At 45.7% G+C, this 22,879-nt stretch overlaps 1 protein-coding gene across 1 annotated transcript in view; it reads right to left on the bottom strand.

The window, feature by feature from the left end:
* Positions 1-2,045: 2,045 nt before the first annotated feature.
* The window catches only part of LOC139273585 (EEF1A lysine methyltransferase 3-like), a 63,519-nt gene continuing 42,685 nt past the window's right edge, over positions 2,046-22,879 (bottom strand). Inside the window, exons 3-5 of the mRNA XM_070890533.1 lie at positions 13,079-13,347; positions 9,127-9,238; positions 2,046-5,343 (exon numbers count right to left, since the gene is read on the bottom strand). Coding sequence (XP_070746634.1) covers positions 4,913-5,343; positions 9,127-9,238; positions 13,079-13,234 — 699 coding nt within the window. The 5' untranslated portion in view covers positions 13,235-13,347 and the 3' untranslated portion in view covers positions 2,046-4,912. The remainder of the gene's footprint in view (positions 5,344-9,126; positions 9,239-13,078; positions 13,348-22,879) is intronic.

The following is a 22,879-nucleotide window of genomic DNA, read 5'->3' as shown; positions in this document are numbered from 1 at the left end:
TATCGCCCAGCACAGACACGATGGGCTGAATGGCCTCCTTCTGCACCGTATATTTTGGGCAGGAACGTGCAGTCGAGTTCGAAGATCAGCCATAATCTTATTGAATGGGGGCAGGCTCTAGGGGTCGAAAAGGCTACTCCTGCTCCTAATTCTTATGTTCTTTAGCAGCAGATATACAGAGAAATAAACAATATTACTGTGATTTCCCCGCATGGAGATGTAACCGAGTCGATCCTTTTTGATTCTGACTCTCCACAACTGGTTAGGAAAAGCTGAACTGTCAGCTGTGGCTCAGTAGGTAGCACTCTTGCCTCTGAGTCAGAAGGTTGTGGTTTCAAGTCCAACTCCTTGAACCAAAAAAGCTCGGAACACTCAGTGCAATGCAGAGGGAGCACTGCATTGTCGGAGGTGCCATGTTTCAGATGAGACGTTAAACGCAGGCCCCTTCTGCTCTCTCAGGTGGATGTAGAAGATGCCACGGCACAAGAGCAGGGGAGTTATACCGGGTGTCGTGGGCAACATTTATCCCTCAGTCAACATCACTAAAAAAACAGATTATATGCTCATTGTCACATTGCTGTTTGTGGGAGCTTGCTTGTGTGAAAATTGGCTGTCGCGTTTCCGTGTTACTTCATTGACTGTAAAGGGCTTAAGAAATGTGTGTCTTTCTTTTTTCAAGTTGGGGGAGAGTGAAGTCATTCACTTTGGACATAAGAAAGATAGATGTTTCTAAATGCTGAGACGCTGGGGAATGTGTAAGTGATGAGAGATTTAAGGGTCCAAGTACATAATTCAATGAAAGTTAGTGAGCAGGTACAATGAATAATTAAGTTTCTAATAGAATGTTGGTCTTTATCCAGAGACGTTTGAAGAGCAAAGGGCTGGAAATTCACCCTCTGGGACCAGGGCTCAAATTGTGGAGAGGAGCGGAAAGAGGAACCATGCCAGTCATATATGTCCAGATTGAGCCTGCTAAGATTGACCCTAGTCTCATAGAATCGTAGAATGGTTACAGCATGGAAGAAGGCCTTTCGGTCTGTCAATCCCGTGCTGACTCTCTGCAAGAGCACCTCAGCTCGTCCCACTACCCCTGCCCCTTCCCCATAGCCCTGTATTTTCTTCCTTCAGATACTTATCCAATTCCCTTTTGAAAGCCAAAATTGAGTCTGCCTCCACCACCCATTCCAGATCCTAACCACTCGCTGCATATAAAAGTTTCTCCGTGTCACCTTTGGTTCTTCTGCCAATCATCTTAAATCTGTGTCTTCTAGTTCTCGACCCTTCTGCCAATGCGAACAGTTTCTCTCTATCTACTCTGTCTACATGCCTCATGATTTGAATACCTCTATCAAATCTTCTCTCACTCTTCTCTGCTCTGAGGTGTACAACACCAACTACTCCAGTCTATCCAAGGAAGTGAAGTCCTTCATCCCTCGGCTCAATCTCGTAAATCTTTTCTAAACCCTCTCTGAGGCCTTCACACCCTTCATAAAGTGCCCAGAACTGGACACAATACTCCAGTTGAGGCCGAACAAGTGCTTTACAAAGGCTTATCATAACTCCCTTGCTTTTGTACTCTATGCCTCTATTTATAAAGCCCAGGATTGTGTAAGTTTTTTTAACTGCTTTCTCAACCTGCTCTGCCACCTTCAGTGGTTTGTGCACATAAAACTCCAGGTCTCGGTGTCCCTGCATCCACTTTAGAATTGTACCCTTTTTAGTTTATATTTCCTTTCCTCATTCTTTCTAACAAAGTGTATCAATTCCACTTTTCTGTGTTAAATTTCATCTGCCACGTGTCCGCCCATTTCACCAGCCTGTCTATGTCCTCTTGAAGTCTATCACTATCTCCTCACTGTTCACTATACTGCCAAGTATAGTTTCATCTGCAAATTTTGAAATTGTGACCTGTATATCCGCATCCAAGTCATTAATATATATCAAGAAAAGCAGTGGTCCTGGAAGCGACCCCTGGGGAAACACCACTGTATATTGATGAATGATTGATGCTTCTATATTGAAGTCCACTGCAAAATGCGGCAAAGGGAAGGAATCGAATCAGAGAACATCACCAGTTTATTTTATGTACTTGAATTCATTCTCCGAATGTGAGCGTCGTTGGCAAGGACGAGATTTTATTGTTCATCCCTGGTTGTCCTTGAGAAAGTGGTTAGCTGTGCTCCACACTGTTACAATTGAGTTAGATACAGGCTAAGGGAAGTTCATGTCTAACTAACTTAATTGAACTAACGAGGTGGATCGATATGAGCAGCGCAGTTTAGGTTGTCTATGTCGATTTTAGCAAGACCTTTGACAGGATCCCACATGGCAGGCTGATCAAAAAAGTAAAGATCCTAGGGATCCAATGGAAAGTGGCAAGTTGGATCCAAAATTGGCTCAGTGGCAGGTAGCAAAGGGTAATGGTCGATGGATACTTTTGTGACTGGAAGGCTGTTTCCAGTGGTGTTCCGCAGGGCTCAGTACTAGGTCCCCTGATTTTTCTGGTATATATCAATGAATTAGACTTCAATGTAAGGGGCATGATGGAGAAGTTTGAAGATGATACAACATTGGCCAAGCTGTTGATAGTGAAGAAGAAAGCTGTAGACGGCAGGAAGATATCAATGGACTCGTCAGGTGGGCAGAAAAGTGGCAATTGGAATTCAATCCAGAGAAGTGTGAGGTAATGCATTGGGGGAGAGCTAACAGGGCAAGGGAATTCACAAAAATGGTAGGATACTGAACAATGTAGAGGAATAAAGGGACCTTGGAGTGCATGTCTACAGATCACTGAAGGTAGCAGGCCAGGTAGATAAGGTGGTTAAGAAGGCATACTGAATGCTTGCCTTTATTAGCCGAAGCATAGAATACAAGAGCAGTGAGGTTATGCTTGAACTGTATAAAACACTAGTTAGGCCACAGCTGAAGTACTGCATACAGTTCTGGTCACCATATTACAAGAAAGATGTGATTCCATTAAAGAGGGTACAGAGGAGATTTACCAGGATGTTGCCAGAATTCTAACTATGATGAAAGATTGGATAAGCTGGGGTTGTTTTCTTTGGAACAGAGAAGGCTGAGGGGAGACTTGATTGAGGTGTATAAAATTACGAGGGACCTTGATAGAGTGTACAGGAAGGACCCATTTCGCTTAGCAGAAAGGTCAATAAGCAGGGGGCATAGATTTAAAATAATTGGTAGCAGGATTAAAGGGGAGTTGAGGAGAAATATTTTCACTCAGAGAATGCTGTGGGTCTGGATATCACTGCCTGAAAGAGGCAGACCACCCTCAATGCAATTAGAAAGTAATTGGATGTGCGCTTGAAGTGCTGTACCTACATGGCTATGGACCAAGAGCTGGAAAGTGGGATTAGGCTGGATAGTTCTTTATCAGCTGGCGTGGGCACGATGGGCTGAATGGCCACCTTCTATGCCATGACTTTATATGATTCTGTGATGAAGCAGACTCTGTGACCTGGTCTGTAACTGTTACCCTAACCCAGCCTATTATCATTACTCTTGTCTGATTGCAGTGATATTTATAGGGTTATGGTCGCTGCATAAGGTTCAGAGCTATGGCTAGAGCTAAGGCTAACTGAGAATCTTACTGTCTCTCCCTTCCTCCAACGTACTGCGACATCATTCAGTCCTCTGACTCTGGCATGTTATCTCCCTGTCCCCCTTGTATCTTTTCATAGTTTTCGGTCCCCGCCACAAACTCCATTCCCTAGCCACTGACTCCATCCCTCTCCCAACTTCTGTGTAAGGCTGGACCAGATTGTTTGCAACTTTGGTGTCATATTTTGCCCTGAAATGAGCTACTGACCACATCGCCGCTGCATAACTAAGACCACCTATTTCAACCTATGTAGCATCGCCGTCTCCACCCCTGCCTTAAATAATCCACTGCAGAAGCCCTCATCCATGTCTTTGTTAACTTTAGACTTGACTATTCCAACACACTGCTGGGTGGCGTCCCATGTTTTACCCTATGGAATCTAGATGTAATACAAATCTCGGCTGCCCATGTCCTAACTCACACCAAGTCCCGCTCACCCATCACCCCTGTGCTCGCTGACCTACTTTGGCTTCCTGTTAAGCAATGCATCGATTTCAAAATTCTCATCCTTATTTTCAAATCACTCCATGCCCTCGCCCCTCTCTATCTCTGTAATCTCCTCCAGTCCTATAACCCCCCTGAGATATCTCTGCTCCTCTAATTCTGCCCTCTTGAGCATCCTTGATTGTAATCGCTTAACCATTGGTGGGCGAGCCTTCTGTTGCCTCAGCCCCAAGCTCTGGAACTCCCTTCCTAAACTTTTCCACCTCTCTACCTCTCTTTCCTCCTTCAAGACGCTTCTTAAAACCTTTGACGGAGCTTCTGGTTATCTGCACTAATTCCTACTTATGTGGCTTGGTGTCAGTTTAAAAAAAAACTCATAATACTCCTGTGAAGCACCGTGGGACGTTTCACTATGTTAAAGGTGCTATATAAATACAAGTTGTTGTTGTTGGTTCCATTGTGAGACTTTTACCTGTATCCACCCTATTAACATCATAGAATCGTAGAATGGTTATAGCATAGAAGGAAGCCATTCGGCCCGTCGAGCCCGTGCCACTCGCTGCAAGAGCATTTCAGCTAATCCCACTCACCTGTCCTTTCCCCATAGCCCTGTAAATATGTTCCCTTAAGCTACTCATCCAATTTCCTTTTGAAAGCCACAATTGAGTCTGCCTCCACCAGCCTTTCAGGCCGTGCATTCCAGATCCCAAAAACTCGCTGCGTAAATCAAAGTTCTTACTCGTGCTGCCTTTGGTTCTTCTGCCAACCACCTTCCATCTATGTCCTCTGGTTCTCGACCCTTCCACCAATGGGGACAGTTTCTCTCTATCTACTCTGTCTAGACCCCCTTCATAACCCCTCATTATTCTTCTCACCACCCTCCCATTGAGCTTCAGGGCCTCTTTTGGTGATCCTGTAAATGTTGATTTCTTGTTTCGGCACTCTGTGAATAATCTCAGAGTTAAAATGCAGTGGAATGAGTTTCTCGTGGAACTCCAGTGCCCCCATGGGTTCATACATCCTGGAAGATAAGTAGATGACTGTCTTGTGGTTGCTCAGGTATTGAAGGGTTTTGATTAGTGAGAGGGCTTCACGAGGCTGGTAGACGATGTCTGAACCTAAGATGATGTCGTAGTCTGTGGGAAACAGCTCCTGGTCCTTACCCCATGAGAGAGCAGAGACCTTTGAGCGCTGGATAATGTCACTGGGGATGTTGCTGGCGATGTTGTATTCAATCTGATGCAGAACGATTGGCTGATCTGTCAATGTTACATCGCCACCTGCCCAAAGAATATGAAAGAATCATTTTTTTTATTCGTTCCTGGGATGTGGGCGCCGCTGGTAGGGCTGGCATTTATTGGCCATCACCTTAATGGATTACATAGGATATACGGCGCAGAAACATGGGATTTGGCCCAACCAGCCCATGCTGCAGTTTATGCTCTACTCGAGCCTCCTCCCATCTTTCCTCATCTAAATCTATCAGCATAACCATAATATCCCCATATCCTTTGATTCCTTTAATATCTATCAACCTCAGCCTTGAATTTACACAGCGATTGAGACTCCCCAGCCCTCTGGGGTAGAGAATTCCAAAGATTCACAACCCTCTGAGTTAAGAAGTTTCTTCTTGTCTCAGTCCTAAATGGCCGACTCCTTATTCTGAGACTGTGACCCCTGGAACTAGACTCTCCAGCCAGGGGAAACATCTTCCCTGCATCTACCCTGTCAAGCCTGTCAGAATTTTATATGTTTCAGTCAGACTACTGCTAATGCAGTACCCTTGTTTAAGAAGGGAGAAAGGGATAGGCCAAGTAATTACAGGCCTGTCAGCCTAATGTCAGTGGTAGGAAAATTATTGGAAAACATCCTGAAAGACAGGATAAATCTACATTTGGAAAGACAAGGATTAATTAGGGACAGTCAGCACGGATTTTTTAAGGGAAGATCATGTTTGACTAACCTGATTGAATTTTTTGAGGAGATAACCAGGAGGGTTAATGAGGGTAGTGCATACGATGTAGTGTATATGGACTTTAGCAAAGCTTTTGATAAGGTCCCACATGATAGACTGGTCATGAAGGTTAAAACCCATGGGATCCAGGGCAAAGTGGCTAGTTGTATCCAAAATTAGCTTAGAGGTAGGAAGCACAGGAAATCATTGATGGATGTTTTTGTGACTGGAAGGATGTTACCAGTGGGGTTATGCAGGGCTCAGTACTGGGTGCCTTGCTTTTTGTGGTATACATCAATGATCTAGATTTGAATGTAGGGAGTATGATTAAGAAGTTTTCAGATGACATTAAAATGGCTGTGTGGTTGATAATGAAGAGGAAAGTCATGGAATGCAAGAGGATATCAATCTACTGGTCAGGTGGCCAGAGCAGTGGCAAATGGAACTTTATTTGGAGAAGTGTGAGATAATGCACTTTGGGAGGGCTAATAAGGAAAGGGTATACACATTAAGCGGTAGGCCATTTAAAAGTGTAGATGAACAAAGGGACCTTGGAGTGCTTGTCTACAGATCCCTGAATGTAGCAGGCCAGGTAGATAAGGTAGTTAAGAAGGCATATGGAATGCTTGCCTTCATTGGCTGGGGCATAGAATATAAGAGCAGGGAGGTTATGCTTAAATTGTATAATACTTTGGTTAGGCCACAGCTGGAGTACCACGTGCAAAAAGCAAGGACGTGATTGCACTAGAGACGATGCAGAGTAGATTTACTAGGATGATGCCTAGAATGGAGAATCTTAGCTATGGGGACAGATTGGATAGGCGGGGTTTGTTCTCATTGGAGCAGAGGAGGTTGAGAGGATACCTCATTGAGGTGTACAAAATTTTGAGGGCCTGGATATAGTGGATAGCAAGAGCCTATTTCCCTTGGTGGAACGGTCAATTACGAGGGGGCATAGTTTTAAGGTGGGTGTTGGAAGGTTCAGAGGGGATTTGAGGGGAGGTTTCTTCACGCAAAGGGTTGTGGGGGTCTGGAACTCACTGCCTGGAAGTGTGGGGGTGCAGAAACCCTCATCACATTTAAAAGGTGCTTGGATGGGCACGTAAAATGCCGTAACTTGCAGGGTTACGGACCGAGAGCTGGTAAGTGGGATTAGACTGGATCCCTCTTGTTGGCTGGTGTCGATACGATGGTAAGTACTGCAGGGAATCGAATATGGCCAGGGTGATCTCCTGAACTAGTTTTGATCGCTTGGATGGGTTGGAGTGGAATTTTCCCAGATTTTTTTCCCTCTGTTGGCCTGAGTTTTAATCTGTTTTTTGCCTCTCCCAGGAGATCACATGGCTCCAGTTGGGGTGGAGTGTAGAGTGTTTCGGTGCAATGGATGTTGCAGTTGTGTGGGGCGGACTGGTTGGGCTGGGTGCTCTTTACCTTTCCGCCATTGTTCATTGTTCAAAGGTTTATATGTAACCTTCAGGACTGCTGATTGAGGGCCATGCAGTTATTTTTCAGCTGACACAGACACGATGGCTCCGTCCGTGTTGTAGATTTCTATGTTTCTTCTATTTTTCTACCTCTCATTCTTCTAAACTCTAAAGAATATAGGCCTAGTCTACTCATCTAACTCTCTCAGCATAATCCTCTATTCTCTTCTCCCTCATATACTTGTCCAGCCTCCTCATTAATGGATCTATACTATCTACTTCAACCACTCCCCGTGGTAGTGAGTTCCACATTCTCACCACTCTCTGTGTAAAGAAATGTCTTCTGAATTCCCTCTTGGATTTCTTGGTGACTATCTTATATTGATGCCCTGCAGTTATGCTCTTCCCCACAAATGGAAACACTCTCTCTGTATCCGCTCTACCAAAACTTTTCACAATTTAGGTCACCCCGATGCTTTTTTCAAGTGAAAAGAAACCAAGCCTGTTCATCCTTTCCTGATATGTATACCCTCGTATTTCTGATATCAACCTTGTAAATCTTTGCACCCTCTCCAGCGCCTCTATATAATTTTTATAATATGACGACCAGAACTGTATGCGGTTCACCAAGTGTGGTCTCACCAAGGTTCAATACAGGTTTAGCATAACTTGCCTATTTTTCAATTCTATCCCTCTAGAAATAAACCCTAGTGCTTGGTTTGCTTTTTTACAGCCTTGTTAACCTGTGTCACAATGTTTAGTGATTTGTGTATTTAACTCTGAGATCCATTTGTTCTTCTACCCCACCTAGACTCGCACCCTCCAAGTAATAATCACTGAATGATAGAAATTTACAGCACTGAATGTGACCATTTCGGCCGATCGTGTCCACACCAGCCGACAAATAGCTATACAGCCGAATCACACTTTCCAGCTCTTGATCCATAGCCTTGTAGGTTACGGCACTGAAAGTGTACATCGAAGTACTTTTTAAATGTGGCAAGGTTTTCTGCCTCTACCACCCTTTCAGACAGTGAATTTCAGACTCCCACCACATTCTGGGTGAAAAAAATCCTCTCAATTCCACTCTAAACCTGCTACAAATTACATGGAATCTATGCCCTGGTTGTTGACCTCTGTGCTAAGGGAAATAGGTCCTTTGTATCCACTCTATCTAGGCCCCTCAAAATTTTATACACCTGAATCATGTCTCCCCCAGCCTCCTCTGTTCCAAAGAAAACAACCCCAGCCTATCCAATCTGTCCTCATAGCTAAGATTTTACACTCCCGGCAACATCCTCCTAAATCTCCTCTGTACCCTCTCCAGTGCAATCACATTCTTCCTGTAATGTGGTGACCAGAACTGCACGCAGTACTCTAGCTGTGGCCTAACTAGTGTTTTATACAGTTCAAGTATTCCGTATGCCATCTTAGCCACCTTATCTACCTGTCCTGCTACCTTCAGGGATCTGTGGAACTGCATCCATGATCCCTTTGTTCCTCTACACTTCACAGTGTCCGACCATTTATTGTGCATTCCCCTTCCTCGTTCGCCCTCCCTAATTGAAAGTGACCTCACTATTCTTCCCACCAAAATGTGCTACTTCACATTTATCTGTGTTGAACTTGTGTCAGTTTCTATCATGGTACTTACAATGGGCTATCGCTTGGAGTCTTTCACTCACCCAGCAAGATGGCAAGGATCCCAACGATCCCAGTGCCTGAGCCCAATTCAATCACCTTCTTCCCAGAAAAGTTCAGCTGCTCCATCTCAAAGTACTGGCAGAGAACAATGCCCTGAAATTAAGAAAGCAAATGGTATGTTGATCTTTATTACAAGAGGATTTGAGTGTAAGAGTAAAGACGCTTTACTGCAATTATATAGGGCCCTGATGAAACCGCACATGGAGTATTGTGTACAGTTTTGGTCTCCTTACCTAAGGAAGGATATACTTGGCATTGAGGGAATGCAACTAAGGTTCACCAGACTGATTCCTGGGATGGGAGATTTTCCTATGAGGAGAGATTGTGTAGAATGGGCCTATATTCTCTAGAGTTTAGAAGAATGAGAGGTGATCTCATTGAAATATACAGAATTCTTACAGGGCTTGACAGGGTGGCTGCAGGGAGGATGTTTCCTGTGGCTGGGGAGTCTAGAACCAGGAGTCACAGTCTCAGAATAAGGGCTTGGCCATTTAGGACTGAGATGAGGAGGAACTTCTTCATTCAGAGGATTGTGAATCTTTGGAATTCTCCACTCCGGAGAGCTCCGTCGTTGGGTATATTCAAGACAGAGGTCAATAAATATTTGGATATTAAGGAAATAAAGGGATATGGGGATAGTGCAGGAAAATGGAGTTGAGGTAGAACATACACCCATGATGTTATTGAGGGTGGAGCTGGCTCGATGGGCCAAATGGCCTCCTCCTGTTCCTAATTCTTATGTTCTTATGTAAATAACATGTTGAATTAACATTAGAAATGTCTCATTAGAAACATTTCTGCAATACAGTACATGCTGCAAGGGAAGGGGTCAACTCCAGTAAATAGTTCCATGTGGATATAAATCCAATATTTGGCTCCAAGTAGGATTTAAAAAATTGGAACGTGATGTCAGGAAGGATGTAATCTCAATACATGGTGCCAAGGATTGTGTATACAGCACGCATGGTGCTAAAGAGGGTGGGGAATCAGTACATGATGCAATTGAGAGTAGTAACCTAAGGCACGGTGCCAGAGTGTAGATAGAGATTTCACCAATCTGTGCACCATGCCAGGGAAGTTATATCTGTGCTCCTCCACTTCTGCGGTCTTGAGCATCCTGAATTTCCATCGCACCACCATTGGCAGCCGTGCCTTTAGCTGCCTAGGGTCCTAAGCTCTGGAATTCCCTCCCCAACCCTTTCTGCTCCTTCCGTTCCTTCTTTAAGACCCCTGTTAAAACTGACCTCTTTGACCAAGCTTTTTGTCATCTGTCTTAATAGCTCCTTATGTGATGCTGTGTCAAATTTTGTTTGATAATTCTCCTGTGAAGCGCCTTGGGATGTTTTGCTAACTTAAAGGTGCTATATAAATACAAGTTAATGTTGTTGTCCCTCTCTCTCTCCCTCTCTGACCCTTTGTGTCTTTCTCTCTCTCTGTGACCCCTGTCTCTCTCTCCGTCCTATCCGTGTTTCTCTCTTTCTTTTATTCGTTCCAGGGAAGTGGGCATCACTGGCAAGGCATTTATCGCCCATCTCTAATTGCCTTGGAGAAGGTGGTGCTAAGCCGCCTTCTTGAACTGCTGCAGTCCCATATATATCCATGTGTAGATTCTTTGTGTCCTCTTCATAACTTTGGGCTTATGGTTCCCAAAGCTCTCCACCATTGGGGATTCTGCGCCTCATGCCTGCGCCTGCTGCAGTCTAATGGATGGAGATTCCTAAGATAATGTAACAGAACCAGTATCACAATATCAGGTGACTGACGGGATGGTAGAAGGCGAAGAGGATGGACCTGGGTTTTTCCCCATCTAGCAATCCTGATGTTCTGATGTACATCCAACAACAACAGCAACAACAACAGCTTTTATTTAGATAGCACCTTTAACGTAGAGAAACGACCCAAGGCGCTTCACAGGAGTATCATGCAATAAAAATTTGACACCGAGCCGCATAATTATCGCAGGTGACCAAAAATTTGGTCCAAGAGGTAGGTTTTAAGGAGCATGTTGAAAGAGGAAAGAGAAGTAGAGAGGCGGCAAGGTTTAGGCAGGAAGTTCCAGTGCTTGTGGCCTAGGCAACAGAAGGCACGGCCCCAATGGTTGAGCAATTATAATGAGCGATACTCAGGAGGGCTGGATTAGAGGAGCGCAGACATCTCTGGGATTGTGGGGCTGGAGGAGATCACAGAGATTGTAGGGGTAAGGGCATGGAGGTTTTTGAAAACAAGAATGATAATTTTGAAATCAAGTCATTGCTTAACAGGAAGCCAGTAGGTCAGCGGGCACAGGGGTGATGAGTGCGCGGGACTTGGTGCGAGTTAGGAAAGGGGCAGCAGATTTTTGGATGACCTCAAGTTTATGTAGGGTAGAATGTGGGATGACATGATAGGTCCAAGTCAGCATGGATTTGTGAAAGGGAAATCATGCTTGACAAACCTTCTGGAATTTTTTGAGGATGTTTCCAGTAAAGTGGACAAGGGAGAACCAGTTGATGTGGTATATTTGGACTTTCAGAAGGCTTTCGACAAGGTCCCACACAAGAGATTAATGTGCAAAGTTAAAGCACATGGGATTGGGGGTAGTGTGCTGACATGGATTGAGAACTGGTTGTCAGACAGGAAGCAAAGAGTAGGAGTAAATGGGGACTTTTCAGAATGGCAGGCAGTGACTAGTGGGGTACCGCAAGGTTCTGTGCTGGGGCCCCAGCTGTTTACATTGTACATTAATGATTTAGATGAGGGGATTAAATGTAGTATCTCCAAATTTGCGGATGACACTAAGTTGGGTGGCAGTGTGAGCTGCGAGAAGGATGCTATGAGGCTGCAGAGTGACTTGGATAGGTTAGGTGAGTGGGCAAATGCATGGCAGATGAAGTATAATGTGGATAAATGAAGTATAATGTGGAAGTAAAAACAGAGAAACAGACTATTATCTGAATGGTGACAGATTAGGAAAAGGGGAGGTGTAACGAGACCTGGGTGTCATGGTACATCAGTCATTGAAGGTTGGCATGCAGGTACAGCAGGCGGTTAAGGAAGCAAATGGCATGTTGGCCTTCATAGCGAGGGGATTTGAGTACAGGGGCAGGGAGGTGTTGCTACAGTTGTACAGGGCCTTGGTGAGGCCACACCTCGAGTATTGTGTACAGTTTTGGTCTCCTAACTTGAGGAAGGACATTCTTGCTATTGAGGGAGTGCAGCGAAGATTCACCAGACTGATTCCCGGGATGGTGGGACTGACTTATCAAGAAAGACTGGATCAACTGGGCTTGTATTCACTGAGTTCAGAAGAATGAGAGGGGACCTCATAGAAACGTTTAAAATTCTAACGGGTTTAGACAGGTTAGATGCAGGAAGAATGTTCCCAATGTTGGGGAAGTCCAGAACCAGGGGTCACAGTCTAAGGATAAGGGGTAAGCCATTTAGGACCGAGATGCGGAGGAACTTCTTCACCCAGAGAGTGGTGAACCTGTGGAATTCTCTACCACAGAAAGTAGTTGAGGCCAATTCACTAAATATATTCAAAAGGGAGTTCGATGAAGTCCTTACTACTCGGGGGATCAAGGGGTATGGCGAGAAAGCAAGAAGGGGGTACTGAAGTTGCCTGTTCAGCCATGAACTCATTGAATGGCGGTGCAGGCTAGAAGGGCTGAATGGCCTACTCCTGCACCTATTTTCTATGTTTCTATGTAATGCGTTGGAATAGTTGCGTCTAGAGGTAACAAAGGCATGGATAAGGGCATCAGCAGCAGATGAGCTGAGGCAGGGGCGGAGACGAGCGATGTTACGGAGGTAGAAGTTAGCAAACCCACCGCACCAAAAAGCTTCAGCAGCTTGGGATATGGGGGCAAGGGCCGTAACTCGAGGTGTTTGCAGTAGAGGGCAGAGGCTCTGGATTTTGCTTTTGCTCCTTCAATTCTCAAACACTGGACTTACCGATTGCCAGATAACCGCTGATATCCCAAGGCATCTGCTCCAGTCTCGGGTGATCCTCATTTCATAGCCGCAAAACTGGTGGCGGGTTGTGAGACTCTTGACCTCCTCCTTGTGGTCGGAGCTAGAGGAAGACTGCTTCTCCTGCTGGCCTTGCATTATTTGCTCTAGTGTCCAGGCAGGTTCACTCCAGGGATCCAGAGGTGAATCTGTCTCAGCTTCAGATTTATGCCCTTGCAGTCCCCAGGACCGACAGTGGATGACACTCTGATCTGGAAACACAAGGAACTTCAATTTTTAGCCTTTCCCATCTCTTCCCCCCAATAGTTTTGCCCGGGACACATTACAAGGTCGTTCAAGAGCTTTTCAAGTGTCCTCATTACTGTAATGAGCAATAAAGTCAGTTTATATAAAAAGAAAGAAAGAAAATAAATGGACTGCTCCATTAGCTGAGGAGTTGTGAATAGCGCTGAGCATTGTGCAACCATCAGCAAACATCCCCACTTCTGACCTTATGTTGGAGGGAAGATCATTGATGAAGAAGCAGCTGAGGATGGTTGGGCCTAGGACACTGCCCTGAGGCACTCCTGTAGTGATGTCCTGGAGCTGTGATAATTGAAATCCAACCACCACAAACATCTTCCTTTGTATCAGAGAGAAGCAGTGGCAGGCTGAGGGAGAGAGAAGGAATGAAAAATGGAGAGCAGGCACAGAAAAGGGAGCGGGGAACCAGTGGATTAAGGAGAGGGAAAGAGAGAGAATAACAGAAAACCAAGGCGGTGAAAGAGAATGGGAGTGAGGGAACCTAGCATACAAAAGGAAAGAGATCACAGAAGAGGAGACCAAGGGTGTGGAGGAAGAGAGAATCAGACAGAATTAGGAGGATAAAGGATAGCGAGAGAGAATGAGAGGATAAACCAGGGATAAAAAGGAAGAGAGCTAAAAAGACCAGACGACTTAGACTTGGGTATATAGGGCACAATTTCAAATTGTTCAATGACACTAAACTTGGAAGTATAGTGAACAGTGAGGGGGAGAGTGATGGACTTCAAGAAGACATAGACAGGCTGGTGGAATGGGCGGACACGTGGCAGATGAAATTTAACGCAGAATAGTGTGAAGAGATAAATTTTGGTAGGAAGAACGAGGAGAGGCAATATAGACTAAAGGGTACAATCCTAAAGGGGTGCAGAACAGAGAGACCTGGGCATATATGTACACAAATTGTTGAAGGTAGCAGGGCAGGTTGAGAAAGTGGTTGAAAAAGCTAACAGTATCATCGGCTTCATAAACAGTGTAGAATACAAAAGCAAGGAAGTGACGAAGAACCTTTATAAAACACTGCTCGGCCTCAAATGTGTCCAATTCTGGGCAGCGCACTTTATGAAGGATGTGACGGCCTCAGAGAGGGTGCAGAACAGATTACCAGAATGGTCCCAGGGATGAGGGACTTCAGTTATGTGGATAGGCTGGAGAAGCTAGAGTGGTTCTCCTCAGAGAAGAGAAGGTTGAGAGGAGATTTGATAGAGGTGTTCAAAATCACGACGGGTCTGGACAGAGTAGATAGATAGAAACTGTTCCCATTGGCGGAAGGGTCGAGAACCAGAGGACACAGATTTAATGTGATTGGCAGAAGCACCAAAGGGGACAGGAGGACAAATATTTTTACACAGCGAATAGTTAGGATCTGGAATGCATTGCCTGAAAGGGTGATGGAGGCAGATTCAATTGCGGCTTTCAAAATGGAGTTGGGTAAATACCTGAAGGAAAAAAAGTTGCAAGGCTACAGGGAAAGGGCGGGGAGTGGGACTAGCTGCGGTGCTCTTGCAGAGAGCCGGCACGGGCTCCATGGACTGAATAGCCTCCTTCTGTGTCGTAATCAATGGAGCCACAGTGAGATATTCATGAATAAAGAATGAAAATGAGTGAGCCTGCTGTTTCCTGGTCGCTATTCCCGCTCACCCCCATAACCTCATCAAAAGTGCAGCAGGAACGCTATTTACCTCAATGATTAATGCGTTCACATTCACTAAAGTTACAGTGAAGGAGCTGCAGTATCTCTGAGATGTGATTCTAATAGAATCATAGGATGGTTACAACACAGAAGGAGGCCATTCGTTCCATTGGGCTCGTGCCGGCTCTCTGCAAGAGCACGGAGAGTAATGGGGGTGGATTTTCGCGTCTTCTGCGCTCCGTGTTTTGCCCCGGAGTGTCAGCAATGGCGGTGATGAGGTCTTCTGGGCAGGGGTTTTTGGGATCAGTTTTGAGGCAGCACGGAGCAGAACCGCCCGGAAGAGCTGCACCAGTTAGCAAAGCCCCAGCGCGGATTTTGAGTTCAGCCCAACCCACATGGCCTGCAGTGAGCCCTGCAGTGCACGGCTGAGAAATGGAGTGGTCCAACTATACCGAGTGCAGAGAGGTAAGTAATGGACTCCTAAAGCAAGTGTGATTGTTTCTTCTTTTCATTTTTTAATGATTTATGTCATGGTGGCGTGGGCAATGTTCTGAGAATGTCTTTGTGGGGGTTTTGTTAGGTCCGCTCCCTCCCCCACCAGGCTTCTCTTGGAGTGCTCCCAGCCCAGCTCTTTAGCTCGGGATTTTCCCAAACCAGCGCCCAAGAGATGTATAATGCCTCCCTTAGTGCTTCGCCCCAGACTCAGAGCCCAGCTGCCCAATGTTACTTACTGAGGCAGAAACTGTTCCTGGATGCAAACTTTACTGCCCCGGAGTCATAGAGTCATTACAGCACAGAAGGAGGCCATTTAGCCCATCGAGTCCATGCCGGCTCTCTGTAGAGCAATCCAGTTAGTCCCATTCCCCCTTTCTATCCCCGTAGCTAAACAAGTTTATTTCCCTCAGGTGCCTATCCAATTTCCTTTTGAAATCATTGATCGACTCCGCTTTCACCAACCCTTGTCAGCAGCGAGTTTCACGTCAATACCACTTGCTATGTAAAAACTTTCTTTCTCACATCCCGCCTGTATTTCCTGCTCAAAACCTTAAATCTGCGTCTCCTAGTCCTTGTATCATCAGCTAATGGGAACAGCTTTTCTTTGTCTATCTTATCTAAACCTGTCATAATCTTGTGCACCTCTATCAAATTTCCCATCAATCTCTTTTGCGCCAAGGAGAACAAACCCAGCTTCTCCAACCTAACCTTGTAGCTAAAATTCCTCATCCCTGGAACTATTATGGTGAGCCTCCTCTGCACCCTCTCAAAGTGTGGTGACCAGAACAGGAAGCAATATTCTAGTTGTGGCATAACCCAAGCATTATAAAGGTTCAGCATAACTTCCCTGCGTTTGTACTCAATACCACTATTTATGAAGCCCAGGATGCCACATGCTTTGCTGACTACTTCAGCTAGTTCCACTCCCCCGCCCTTTCCCAGTTGCTCTGCAATTGTATTTCCTTCAGCTACTTATCCAATTCAGATTGGCCATTTGTAACATGCAGCAGCCCAAATTGTGTAAGTGATTTAAAATTTAAATTCTGCATTATACACCTCCCGTCTTTCGCAATGAGACATAAGAACATAAGAAATAGGAGCATGAGTTGGCCATTTGGCCCCTCGAGCTTGCTCCACCATGACTTATCTGATCATAGGACCAGCTCCATTTCCCTGCCCACTCCTCATAACTCTTTACTCCCTTATCGCTCAAAAATCTGTCTATCTCCACCTTAAATATATTCAATCACCCAGCCGCCACAGCTCTCTGGGGCAGAAAATTCCATAGAGTTGCAACCCTCTGAGAGAAGAAATTCTTCCTCATCTCAGTTTTAAATGGGCAGCTCCTTATTCTGAGACTATCCCCTAGTTTTAGTTTCCCCTATGAGTGGAAACATCCTCTCTGCATCTACCTTGTCGAGTCCCTTCATTATCTTATATGTTTCGATAAGCTCACCTCTCATTTTCGAAACTCCAATGTGTATAGGCCCAACCTACTCAACCTTTCTTCATAAGTCAAATTCTTCATTTCAAGAATCAACCTTGTGAACCTTCTTTGAATGCCTCCAATCCAAGTATATCCTTCCTTAAATACAGAGACCAAAACTGTTCGTAGTACTCCAGGTGTGGCCTCACCAACTCCCTGTAAAATATGTAAAACTGAGAGCCCTGGCTGTCCTCTCAGGTGCACATTAAAGATCCCACAACCGCTATCTCGAAGAAAAATAGGAGGGTGGTGAGTTCTCCTCAATGTCCTGGGGCCAATATCCCCATGACTAATCAGATTATCTAGTCATTATCACATTGATATTTGTGAGAGCTTACTGTGTGCAAATTCGCTGTCGCGTTTCCCAAATTACAACAGTGACTACACTTCAGAAAGCACTTCATTGGCTGTAAAGTGCTTTGGGACGTCCTGAGGTCGTGCAAGACGCTATTGAAATGTAATTGTTTACTTTTTCTTAAATAATTACGTAAACAACAATGCATTTATATAACGCCTTTAACGTAGTAAATTGTCCCAAGGCACTTCACAGGAGCATTATCAAAGAAAATATAACACTGAGCCAAATAAAGAGATATTAGGACAGATGACCAAAGACTTGGTCAAATAGGTAGGTTTTAAGAAGTACCTTAAAGGAGGAGAGGGAGGGGAAGAGGTTTAGGGAGGAAATTCCAGAGCTTAGGGCCTAGGCAGCTGAAGGCACAGCCACCAATGGTGGAGCGATGGAAATAGCGGGATGTGCAGGAGGCCACAATTGGAGGAGCACAGAGATCTCGGAGGCTTGTAGGGTCTGGAGGAGGTTACAGAGATAGGGAGCGGGTGAGGGATTTGGACAGGAAGATGAGAATTGTAGGGGTTGGAGGAGGTTACAGAGATAGGGAATGCACGAGGGCCATGGAGGGATTTGGACAGGAGGATGAGAATTGTAGGGGTTGGAGGAGGTTACAAAGGTAGGGAGGGAGCAAGGGTCATGGGTGATTTGAACAGGAGGATGAGTATTGTCAGGGCTGGAGGATGTTACAGATAGGGTGGGGCGAGGGACAGGGATGGATTTTAACAGGAGGATGAATATTGTCAGGCTGGCGAAGGATACAGAGACAGGGAGTGTGGGGGGTGTGGGGGGCGGATCGGGCGTATGAAGTGATTTAAACAGGAGGTTGAGAATTGCAGGGATACAAAGGTTACAGAGATAGGGAGCAGGCGAGCACTGTGGAGAGATTTGAACAGGAGAATGAGTATTATCGGGGCTGGAGGAGGTTACAGAGAAAGGGGGGAGGGGGGGCGTCCAGAGATGAGACCACATCATGAACAATAAAGAGAACAAATCCTGGGCTTTCAAAGCCAGTATAGCAGGTCCGAGGAGAAGCCAGCACGGTGAATGGCAGGGGTAAGGGTTGCCACTACCTGCACGTTTAAAAATGTAATGAGCCAACTTACTTTGCACTTTCTCAGTGGTGTTGGAAGCTCTTCAGTACAGTGGACCTGAGGATATGACTGCCAACAGGATCTCGCCAGTACCTCCCACTGAGCATTGCCTCCAGTTTTAACAAGTCACAATCTCTTCAGATTGCAACATCCTCACATTGTGTCCTACTGTTGTGAAACTCTGATTAGTTGCGTCAGCTGGCATGCCGAGAGAGGAGGTTTCCTTGGGATGGTGAACTCCCAGCACTTGCTGTCCTGCTGTGCTACTTTACACTAGGACATCCAGTCCTTCCTGTGCTGTACTGCGTGGAGATGACACATTGGGAGTGTTCAGATCACATATTTCCCACTCCGTGACATTGTCCATCTCTGCCCCAGCCTCAGCTCATCTGCTGCTGAAGCCCTCATCCATGCCTTTGTTACCTCTAGAGTTGACTATTTCAACGCACCCCTGCCTGGCCTGTCAGATGTCTATGCTCCTCTAATTCTGCCCACCCGAGCATCCCTAATTTTAATCGCTCAACCATTGGTGGCCAAGCCTTGTGTTGCCTGGGCCCCAAGCTCTGGAACTCCCTGTCTAAAACTTGCTATCTCTGTTTCCTCCTTCAAGACACTCCTTAAAACCTACCTCCACCTGCACGAATTTCTACTTATGTCAAACTTATATCGCACAATACTCCTGTGAAGCGCCTTGGGACGTTTCACTCCATTAAAGGCGCTATATAAATACAAGTTGTTGTTATATAGAGGGACTCCTCCTGATGTTCTGTTCATTTTGAGGAGCTGACTCTACTCTTTAAATAAAAAAATATAATCAGTGATCATTCCACCAGAAAGAAAGACTTGCATTTCTATAGCGCATTTCACAACAACCGGATGTCCCAAAGCGCTTTGCAGCCAATGAAGTACTTTTTTTGAAGTGTAGCCATTGTTGTAATGTAGGAAACGCGGCGGCCAATGTGATAAATGACCAGATGATCTGTTTAGCGATGAACATTGAGGGATAAATATTGGCACCAGGAAGGTAGTGCCTTGGGATCTTTTCCATCCACTTGTGGGAGAGGAGACGGGGCCTCAGTTTAACGTCTCATCCTGAAAGACGGCACCTCCAATAGTACAGCGCTCCCTCAGTACTGCCCCTCCGACAGTACAGCGCTCCCTCAGTACTGTCCCTCTGACAGTACAGCGCTCCCTCAGTACTGCCGCTCCGACAGTATAGCGCTCCCTCAGTATTGCCCTTTCGACAGTGAAGCACTTCCTCAGTACTGCCCCTCCGAAAGTACAGCACTCCCTCAGTACTGCCCCTCCGACAGTACAGCGCTCCCTCAGTACTGCCCCTCCGACAGTACAGCGCTCCCTCAGTACTGCCCCTCCGACAGTACAGCGCTCCCTCAGTACTGTCCCTCTGACAGTACACCGCTCCCTCAGTATTGCCCCTCCGACAGTGAAGCACTTCCTCAGTACTGCCCCTCCGAAAGTACAGCACTCCCTCAGTACTGCCCCTCTGACAGTACAGCGCTCCCTCAGTACTGCCGCTCCAATAGTACAGCGCTCCCTCAGTATTGCCCCTCCGACAGTACAGCACTCCCTCAATACTGCCCCTCCAACAGTACAACACTCCCTCAGTACTACCCCTCCGACAGTGCAGCGCTCCCTCAGTATTGCCCCTCCGACAGTACAGCGCTCCCTCAATACTGCCCCTCCGACAGTACAACACTCCCTCAGTACTACCCCTCCGACAGTGCAGCGCTCCCTCAGTACTGCCCCTCCGACAGTACAGCGCTCCCTCAATACTGCCCCTCCGACAGTACAACACTCCCTCAGTAATACCCCTCCAACAGCGCAGCGCTCCCTCAGTACTGCCCCTCCGACAGTGCAGCGCACCCTCAGTACAGCCCCTGCACACACGTCTGTTTTAGAGTAATAAAGAGTTGTTTATTTTTACTTGCAAGGGAGAGGTGGCTAAGTGTGAGTTCCCAACTCAGTTCAACCCCACTCTCTCTCCGAACAACATTTCATCATTACCTTTATACAATTACTCAACATATTTTGGTTGGCAGTATATCTCTTCAAAGTTCGCTTGAAGCTTGTGGTTTGTACATCCAAAGCCGTTATTGCTTCTTGGCCATTTACAAACCACATCCCTTGCTCACACTTCAGATGTTATTTCAGGGGATTTACTTTAACTAGAGCTTGTCTGTGGTTTATGTGCTGTCTCAGCTGGTGTGCAGTTTGCATTGTTAACCCCTTAATTCCTGAAGAATACAATATCCCACTTCAGATAAAAGCTCACGGGGTTGGGGATAATATATTAGCATGATAGAGGATTGGCTAACCAACTAACAGAAAACAGAGTCAGGATAAATGGGTCTTTTTTCGGTTGGCATACAGTGACTAGTGGGGTGCCACAGGGATCGGTGCTGGGTCCTCAACTATTTATAATCTATATCAATGACTTTTATGAAGGGACAGAGTGTAATGTAGCCAAGTTTGCTGATGATACAAAGATGGGTGGAAAAGCAAATTGTGAGGAGGACACAAAAAATCTGCAAAGGGATATAGACAGACGAAGTGAGTGGGCTAAAATTTGGCAGATGGAGTATAATGTGGGAAAATGTGAGGTTATATACTTTGGCAGAAATAATAGAAAAGCAAATTATAATTTAAATGGAGAAAAATTGTTAAGTACTGCAGCAGAGAGAGACCTGGGGGTCCTTGTGCATGAAACACAAAAAGTTAGTATGCAGGTATAGCAATTAGTCAGGAAGGCAAATGGAATGTTGGCCTTTATTGCAAGGGGGATAGAGTATAAAAGCAGAGACGTCCTGCTACAACTGTACAGGGTATTGGTGAGGCCTCACCTGGAGTACTGTTATGTATGCAATAACTGTAAGACTGAGTACTCTTTAACTCCAAGAGGTACAACCTTGGCTCTGCTTTATTAAGGCCCAAAGTGCCTAACGTACAAAATGGCTGGCCTTTTATACTTAGGCTGCACCGTTTGCGTGCAGCCCAATGGCCTCCAACAATGACACCATCTAGTGACTAGTGATTCCAAAAGTACATACATGACAATACCCCCTCTGAGATCTTAACACAGTCTTTTACAAATTGAGATGGGCCAGTGTTTTCCGCTCCCGGGTTGAGCGTCTCAGTTCAACTCCAGCCTTGGGTGAGTGTTCAGAGTCTGTTGTGATTGTGGCTGGGTGGCTGACCTGGTGGGAGTGGCAATGGTCATGTCAGGGATTGAAAGTCCATTTTCATTGAACATGTCAGTGATTGAAAGTCCAGATTCACTGATGACCCTTGAGTCCTCTGATGACTGGGGGTAGGTTGGTTGGTCGTTGATTGTCTCTTCTTCTGACTGTTCCGTTTCATCCGTGTGTGGCAGCTTTGTCTGATCCATATGTTTCCTGCATGTTTGCCCATTTTTGAGGTTGACAATAAATACTCTGTTGCACTCCTTGGCCATGACAGTACCAGCAATCTACTTGGGACCCTGACCATAATTCAGAACATATATAGGATAATTTACAGAAATATCGTGTGACACAGCTGCCTGATCATGATACCCTTGCTGACTTTATCTTCTCTAGTCAACATGATTATTCAAATCAGGGTGTACCAGAGATAGCTTGGTCTTGAGACCTCTCTATCGTTAGTTTAGCAGGCGAGACCCCGGTAAGCACATGTGGTCTTGTCCTGTAACTAAGCAGTATTTATGACAGGTGGGTCTGCAGTGACCCTTGGGTTATTCGCTTCATACTCTGCTTTATGATTTGGACAGCACGTTCTGCTTGCCCATTGGATGCAGGTTTGAATGGTGCTGAACTTACATGTTTAATACCATTGAGTTTCATGAACTCTTGAAACTCCTGACTGGTGAAGCACAATCCGTTGTCACTCACCACTATGTCAGGCAGACCATATGGCACGAACATGACAGAGATTCTCAATGCTAACTGTGGACGTGTTGGATGACACGATTATACATTCTATCCACTTTGAATATGCATCCAACACAACTAAAAACATCTTCCCCAGAAAGGGACCTGCAAAGTCTATGTGGATCCTGGACCATGGTTTAGACAGCCACGACCACAGACTCAGCGGCGATTCCGCTGGTGCTTTGCTGAGCTGCATGCAAGTGTTGCACTGATGCCCACATGATTCCAGCTCTGACTCAATTCCCAGCAACCACACATGAGACCTGGTGATGGCTTTCATCATTACAATGCCAGGAAGAGTGCTATGTAGCTCACGTACAAATCTCTCTCTCCCTTGCTTGGGCATAACAAAATGATTGCCCCACAGTATACAATCCGACTGAATAGTCAGTTCATTTTTGCGACGAGTGTAAGGATTGGTCTCCTTGCACATTTGCTTGGGTATGGCAGATCAATCACCTTTGAGGATGCAACTCTTC

This window comes from Pristiophorus japonicus, chromosome 9 (assembly GCF_044704955.1).
Source record: "Pristiophorus japonicus isolate sPriJap1 chromosome 9, sPriJap1.hap1, whole genome shotgun sequence".
NCBI classification, from domain to species: domain Eukaryota; kingdom Metazoa; phylum Chordata; class Chondrichthyes; family Pristiophoridae; genus Pristiophorus; species Pristiophorus japonicus.
Note: the sequence above shows the minus strand (reverse complement) of the source record. Positions and strands in the feature narration are given on the sequence as shown.